Raw genomic sequence first — 7500 nt, forward strand, 5'->3', positions numbered from 1 at the left:
AACAAGTAAGCAGATTAATGTTTAGTCCGAGCTTCGGAGCAGTACGTATCGTTACTCAAGAAGGGACTTGCCGTCGCAAGTTTTTTTTCTTTCGAAAATATCATAATATATCCCCCCTACTCCTTAATTATTTGAAGGAAGTCACTTCAACCGTTATTTGACTTTGGATTCTCAACGAGTATTTCTGGAGCCATTAGGGTTGCTAGATTCCTGTTATTTCATCACTATATATGTGACCTACCACAGCTGAGTAATTACAAGAGGCATTGTTCGAAGTCCAAGTCAATAGTCTGAGTAGTTTATAATGATGCTTAAAATAGGTCGACTTCGCTCGGGAATCGAATCCGAGCTTCATCATAGTAAACTCTTAGGTTACATTCATTCACGAATAGGTCGCGTAATACTCCTACTGGAGGTGACCAACGAGAATTGCAGGATGACTCTCACTGCCGCTTTTTCCTTCCTTTACACAATCAAGGATGAACCTCATGTGCTGACTTTTCCCCAAAACTGGTTCATCAGCAGCACATCGACCTCCGAACACTGAACCACTGACCTCTACCTCGAATATCTCGAGTTTCCTGAAAATATAGCCTCTTCGTTCGAACATCTCTTTTACCAAATTCGCCAAAACTTTTTCAAAAACCGACCCTTTCTCCTTCATCCCAAACATTCTAAAACCTCATTCATATTTACCTGCTGAATGTTATATCAATGCATCAACGAAAACCCGTATTGTTAACGGTAATAGTGTTTGCGTGCCTGTGTGACATACTTCTTACGCCGCGTTCTAAATCAAAACAGGAAATGGGAGGCAAAGGTCCAAAATCATTTTTAAAGATATATTAATCATGCGCGCTCGCGCATCTGAATACGAAGTAGTCTGGCTATACATACACTGAAAGACGCAAAAATGCTTTTGCTGAAATGCACGATATATTTCTTTACTACTTCTTGGCTTTTTTGTTACTAAGCTTTGGGAGAATCTGAGTCTTCCTTACCTTGTGACCTCTGTCAGCCAGGGCTTCTGCTAACGTCAAAAACAGAGTGCGATGGCTTCGGGAGGAGAGCGGCAACAGCATCAGAACGTTATAGGATTCTGTGACATTTGTCTTGACATTCGCTGCGTGTAATACCGTCACTGTCGCCATTAAGGCAACGTAAAATGTATCCATCTTGTCTGCAGAGGAGGCGTTTGGCTAAAGATCCGGCAGTAATAATTCGATGCCTAGGAAAAAAAAATATGTTGAACTCTATAAACAAAGACCGCTTTTAACCACTTGTACTTTTAACAAATATATATTCATTAAGATTTCGTGGAACTGTAACATCAAACTGCTGACTTTGCAAAAATTATATAGCCGGAAAAAACAAGCGCAATGGCCAGTGATTCAATAAAAAATAAGTAACGAAGTGAATGCGTCAACGGTGAAATAATATAAAAAAAAGGAATGATTAACAGAAAGCCAATGTAATGAAAAAATGTGGTCGCTGCTAAAATTTAGCAACGACACCGGAAACGTAGAAGATAAAAATAGTACTTATATTTATGTCACAAAACCGAACGCGACAACGAGGGTCACTTTTACCCATAAAAAAGCTTTCTCTATTACGCTTTTTTAGTTTTCATTTAATAAAATATTCAAATACTTTGGAAAAAATTCTGAAGGCTTTTATCTTTTGATGAAATAGATAGATATGGAAGTTACCTAAAAATAATCATCTTTTATGATTTGCGAATTGTATTGCTCATAATTAAACAAATATCTTGAACTCATTGAAATTTTATTTGACGAATACATAATTTTATAGCGAAATTCAAATATGAGCGGACATTTTAAAAGAGAAAAATATTTTGTATTAAAAAAGTGATTTGTTTACTTTAATGATTGTGTAGGTCGGAAAAGAATGCTAACAAATATTATGAATTCTTAAAATATTAAGCAAGAATTTAAATATCAGTAAACATTTTCCGACAAAAACTCATCTTCCAATTATAAAAGGAAAAATATTTTCTATATTTCAGTTACTGATTAGCAAAAAAAAAAAAAAAAAAAAAAAAACGGAAAAAATATTTTGAATGACTTGAAAATTATAAATGTACAATAATAAGTTTATGGCAGACAGCACATACCGAATACTTTGTGACGAAAATCGTGAGTAATCTTTTGGTAGTTTCACCCATAAACACAACCACCTCCTACTGTATAAGCTTTCACAGAGCCATGCGATAATGACGAGAGAAAGCTGCACTATTTCCGACGGCTGAGAAGACAACGCGAAAACTGAAGCACAAAATAGAAAGAGAGCTCGGGAGCTGAAACGAGACCTTTGACTCTACCACAATCTCTAGAGCATTATCATCGTGACTCACTTCTCGCCAGGGCTAAGTTTACTCTTTTTCATAGGGTACGTTCGGGGTCAAGAGGTCTTGACTAATTCATAATTTGAAGTGGCTGACAGCGTCCTTCATTAAGGGTCGTCTAGATTTTCTTGAAGCCTAATTACAAAAAGAGAAAAAAATAATATAGAATTACCACTAGAGACTCGGGTAGACACACACATTGTTTCGTTATTAAAAATGTCTGAATCTACAAGCCATGCGCAGACATGTTTTCATGATGGATTTTGTTTAAAAAGCTGTGTTTTGCTGGCATCATTTCCATCACCAAGGAAGGTCGCACGGAAAACCAAAACGTTAAAGCAGTTCTCTTTGTCACAAATGATTCAAATCACGAGTTTCACGATCCAGCTTTAAAACAAATCATCTATATTTCAGTATTATAAAGTATTATAATATCTCTCATTAAGTATCTTAAGAGCTAGTAACAATACTAGTGAGATAATCTATTTAGCCTCTTTTTTATCTAAAGTCTCGTGAGTTTATCATTTAATCCCATATTATTAGAGAAATGCTCATGGAAGCAGGAGCACTTTGTTAGCAAAAGGCCAGCTTTATGTAACAACAACAGCTACAATCTGAAATGTAAAATCAAATATCGATTATGTGAGCTCAGTGGCTACGCTTTACAAACTTAAAATACGCAACTGACTGGATTCAAAATTCCGTTATTTTATCTACAACATATAAAGATTCTCAATTTAGCTGAGCCTAATAGTTCTTGTATTTACATATGTGAGAAAAATAACCATTTGGACTTTAGAGATTTTCTTAACTTCACCAGGTGAAATATACTACAATAAAATAACTGAAATACTGAAAGGTGCAACAACCTACGTCAAAAGCAACCCTTGTTATGATAAAACAGACCCAGTGGTCATATCGATTTATTTTAAGGAAATAATATAACTTCAGCTGTATGTTTCGAATTTACTGGAATCCCAAAAGAGATGGTTCTGTTTAACTAGCTAAGTTAGTAATAGAGAGTCATATGTTTGGCACAATCCCTGAAGACTTTAGTGCTTAATTCATGTGTTACTGCTAAGCTATCAAGTGCCTTTCTTCGACCTATTTTGGGATAATAGCTGAAGGGTCAGGGGATATTCAATGGGAACTGAAAGTGTATGAATCTCGATTTTAACTTGAAGTTTATTAGTTTGAGTTAAACAATCGGCTCGACTGTCCTGGTCTAAAATGTTGCCGTGCGATGTCTTTGCTTAGTGCTTTCTGGCAGTGCCGTTTTGGAGTGGTTGGTTCTGCAGGTCAGTCCTGGGAAGGGGAGTTGTTGTATATGAATGACCACTGCTGTCGCTTGAGGGCTGGTGAAGTGGTACATGACCGCAAGCAAATTGCAACGTCATTGTCCTGAAAGAGAACGGTTTTCGAGAAAGAGCAGGGATATCTTTTGTTCTTATTTAATAATATAGCGACTTATAGGTCAGTCTTGGTGTGTCTGAATAGGATACTGGATTTTTTTTTTTTCATCAGTTTCGTGGTTAGAAACCACAAACTTTTAAATAGTATAATCTCATATATCTTCCTTTATCTCTGTTTTTATAGTTCTGTTCATAGTGCTATGAATAAAAAAAAACTGACTCTCCTAATCTTCCGGTGAGGTTGCCTCTGATTCTATCGTTTATGAAAGGTATACAGGGTTAGAATAGAAGGGACTATACCTTTCGCAATATATGAGGAGAGAGAGAGAGAGAGAGAGAGAGAGAGAGAGAGAGAGAGAGAGGATAATGAATACTTGATGAATGGTTTTAAACTAGTTAGATGACGGTTACCTCGAAGATGCGTCCATATTTCTAATCACATGATGGTGTACATTTGGACGGAGTGCTAATCACGCACGTCTAATATCATTCCTCCTATCCTCCCAGCAACTGGCTAACAAACAAGTACAAACTCAGTATTAAGTAAACAACCCAATACTGCTTCTTCTTAGTCTGGGAATCGTGCATACAGCTTCTACGTTCTGAGCCGTTAGCGCACTATCAGAACCAAAGAGAGAGAGAGAGAGAGAGAGAGAGAGAGAGAGAGAGAGAAAGTAACGCTGCTAATGGATTACCGGCAACCCTAATATCCGGTTCAACTTAAACAAAGATGAAGTTGACGAGAGTTTCAATTTATTTATCCAAAGTATACTATATAACATAAACTACAAGTCCAGTAGAAGTGATTATAAGTTGCTACCACGACAATTGGTGGCAATTATGGCATAAGTACTGCTGGATTAAGCCCTCTTGGATCAAGTAATGTTTAATTGGAAATGGTAACAATTTCATTACGCAACAAGTTATACCATAATAGGTCATGCAAGTCCAGTATCGGTCAATATACACGAGCTTCATACGCACAACATAGGTGACACACAACAACTTCGAGCAATCGTTTCAACTGAAATGCCAGTTGCAAAAGCCTTTTAGAGCCACTGAAGTGCTTTTATTTCCAATCAAACCTTACGAAAACTGGGTTTGTTTTGACGAAAGAGACCTGGGTTGTCAAGGGAACGAATTTCTTCAGAGTGAGATTGATGCTGCAAGCGCTAAAATAACTGATTCTTTGCATTGTGAAAAATATTTGGTACTCATAAAATATTTAACCCCAAGTCTCCCATAATATAAACAAATCGCTAAAATTTTAATAGAGTAATTTTTAAAAAATCAGAATGGCAAACGAGATTGGGATTAAATAGATTTTATCACTTTTTACTCAAATTTGGTATTCCGTCTGATTATGCATTATAAGCCTCATCTCCCATCTATTCAAAAGTATATGCCTCGTTAAAAGGTGCTCACACTAAATACGATTAAATTGGCTGTAATTATAATTATCGTGATAAAATTTGTCACAGAGAAAAATATCATAAGAGCATCACAATTTGCCAATGAAAAATGCCAAATAGGTTGAACGTACTGAAGAGTGTAATTAGCATAGCAACGTATTCTGGAGAGGTAGGTTTGTTAGTGACAAACTATCTCGAAAGGACACTGACATCGTCATTCTGTGTTTCAAACATCCTGAGGACATTTTCCAAAGATTCGAACGTATGAAGAATATTCCTTTTCTCAGTTTTCTAATAACGCAACATGACTTGACCTGTCAAGCGGCAGTTTCGTATATATATATATATATATATATATATATATATATATATATATATATATATATATATATATGTATATACATGCATAGTATATACATAAATACACACACACACACACACACACACACATATATATATATATATATATATATATATATATATATATATATATGTGTGTGTGTGTGTGTGTGTAGTGTGTGTGTGTGAGAGAGAGAGTGGGGGTGTATGTGTGTGTATGAATACATATGCGTATACACAAGCATATATTGGCTACCTCCACCAGATACGTATTCATTTTTCTTAAAGGCAATTATATTTTAACTAATATAGTTACGCTTGCTACTAGTCCTTAAATTAGAGTAGGAGATAAATAAAGAGGCCTTTGTTCTCCGTGGCGTGATGTCAATGAAACTAGCACCACAGATCGAGTGATGCCAATCCACTCTCGAGAAGCTAGATGGGGTTTTAAGGGTAAAAGAAGCAAATCCGTTTCTTCCTCAACGGTGGTGGTTTGAATCCAGCCACGGAAAAGAGGACCATTCTTCGTCATTGTAAGGGCACTTACCAAAGAAAACTCATAATCACATGTCAATAAAATGGAAAAGTAAATCCACAACAGTATGTCTGTTTGATTTTGTTATTTAAAATACAAAGCAGAAAACTTTCGCGGTCCTCCTTGACAAGGAGGACCGTGCAGGTCATCGAAAGCTTCCTGCTTTATATTTTAAATAACAAAATCAAACAGATATACTATTGTGGATTTACTTTTCCATGGGCACTTATTTTATATAATTACCATAGGATGTTAGTATCATGGTATATTGAATTTGCTGCCATACGTAATTTGTGGGTTAAAATTTATTTACAGGTTGAAAAATATTATGTTTAAGACGAATGACAAAACTATTACTTACACACGCGCGCGCGCGCACACACACACACACTCACTCACTATCCTCATAAACCTAAAAATAAGTTTGGCTATTGGTAGGATTCATAAGAAAAAAAAATGGCTATTAGCAATGCAAAAAAACAAAATCAATACAAGTAATCAATTTACAAAAGAACAGATATTTATATAGAAAAACATGTCTCTCTAACAAGGTAAATAATTTACATGCATAGAATTCATTTCCCTCATATTAAATGATTACGAAACCCCCATTTCTTTATCATGTGAAATGGTTGTCAAAGAAATTATAAACGAAAATGGGGCAATTTACAGAGTTGAATAGTTTATGATACATCTCCGCTTATAGCGCAACGTTCCTTGATTACAAAGAGCTATAATTAAGGGACTGTAATTACTGCTAATGATAAGGGTATCGAGACGAATTAGAAATAATGATAATTCAATACTATTATAGAAGAAGTCGAAGAATGATGAATTTGCAACGATGAATCTAATGCAGCGTTGCTATTCTGCGTACGGCATACCTTGAAGATAATGCATAACACTGAAGGCAGAATATATTGTGGTAATATCAACGATAATGAAAACAACATGGGAAAACTATGTTAAGTATAATAGTTACAATAAGAGGTAGCAATTTGAGCATCATCTTCAGATTCTTTCAGCAATGTCAGCTATAGAATCTATTGGGATTTACGTCAGAACATGAATGTATGCATACTATGCTCAGAGAGATCAAGTTAAAAACTTTTTTTATTTACTTCAACTTCTGTAGGCTGTGGGTAGATAGGCAATATGATTAAGAGGATTTTATAGCCTTTTGAAGCATTTGGAATTAATCATGGCGGCCTGTATGCTAAATTAGTTCTTATATATGATGTTTTTATAAATAATGTGCGTACATGTAGTTGAACGTTCGGAGGTTAGTCGACGAGTGACTATAAACACATTCTGAAATATTCCTTTTAGTGGTAGAGGAAAAGCCTCTTTCTCTCAAAGCAAGTAAAATTATCCTTTTTATTATTTGTAAAATAATTTATTGCATTTCATTCCAATAAAAAAAACTAACATTTGAAC

At 35.3% G+C, this 7500-nt stretch overlaps 2 protein-coding genes across 3 annotated transcripts in view; one reads left to right on the forward strand and one right to left on the reverse strand.

Annotated features, from left to right (window-relative positions):
• LOC135219402 (UDP-glycosyltransferase UGT5-like) overlaps positions 1-2274 on the reverse strand; it is a 24546-nt gene extending 22272 nt beyond the window's left edge. For both annotated transcript variants that reach the window (XM_064256150.1, XM_064256149.1), the window contains exons 1-2: positions 2135-2274; positions 1002-1228 (exon numbers count right to left, since the gene is read on the reverse strand). In XM_064256150.1, the coding sequence (XP_064112220.1) occupies positions 1002-1175 (174 nt within the window). In that variant the 5' untranslated portion in view covers positions 1176-1228; positions 2135-2274. The remainder of the gene's footprint in view (positions 1-1001; positions 1229-2134) is intronic.
• The window catches only part of LOC135219403 (uncharacterized), a 38469-nt gene that overhangs the window by 11273 nt on the left and 19696 nt on the right, over positions 1-7500 (forward strand). The gene's annotated exons all lie outside the window — the stretch shown is intronic.

Source organism: Macrobrachium nipponense, chromosome 1, assembly GCF_015104395.2.
Source record: "Macrobrachium nipponense isolate FS-2020 chromosome 1, ASM1510439v2, whole genome shotgun sequence".
NCBI classification, from domain to species: Eukaryota; Metazoa; Arthropoda; class Malacostraca; order Decapoda; family Palaemonidae; genus Macrobrachium; species Macrobrachium nipponense.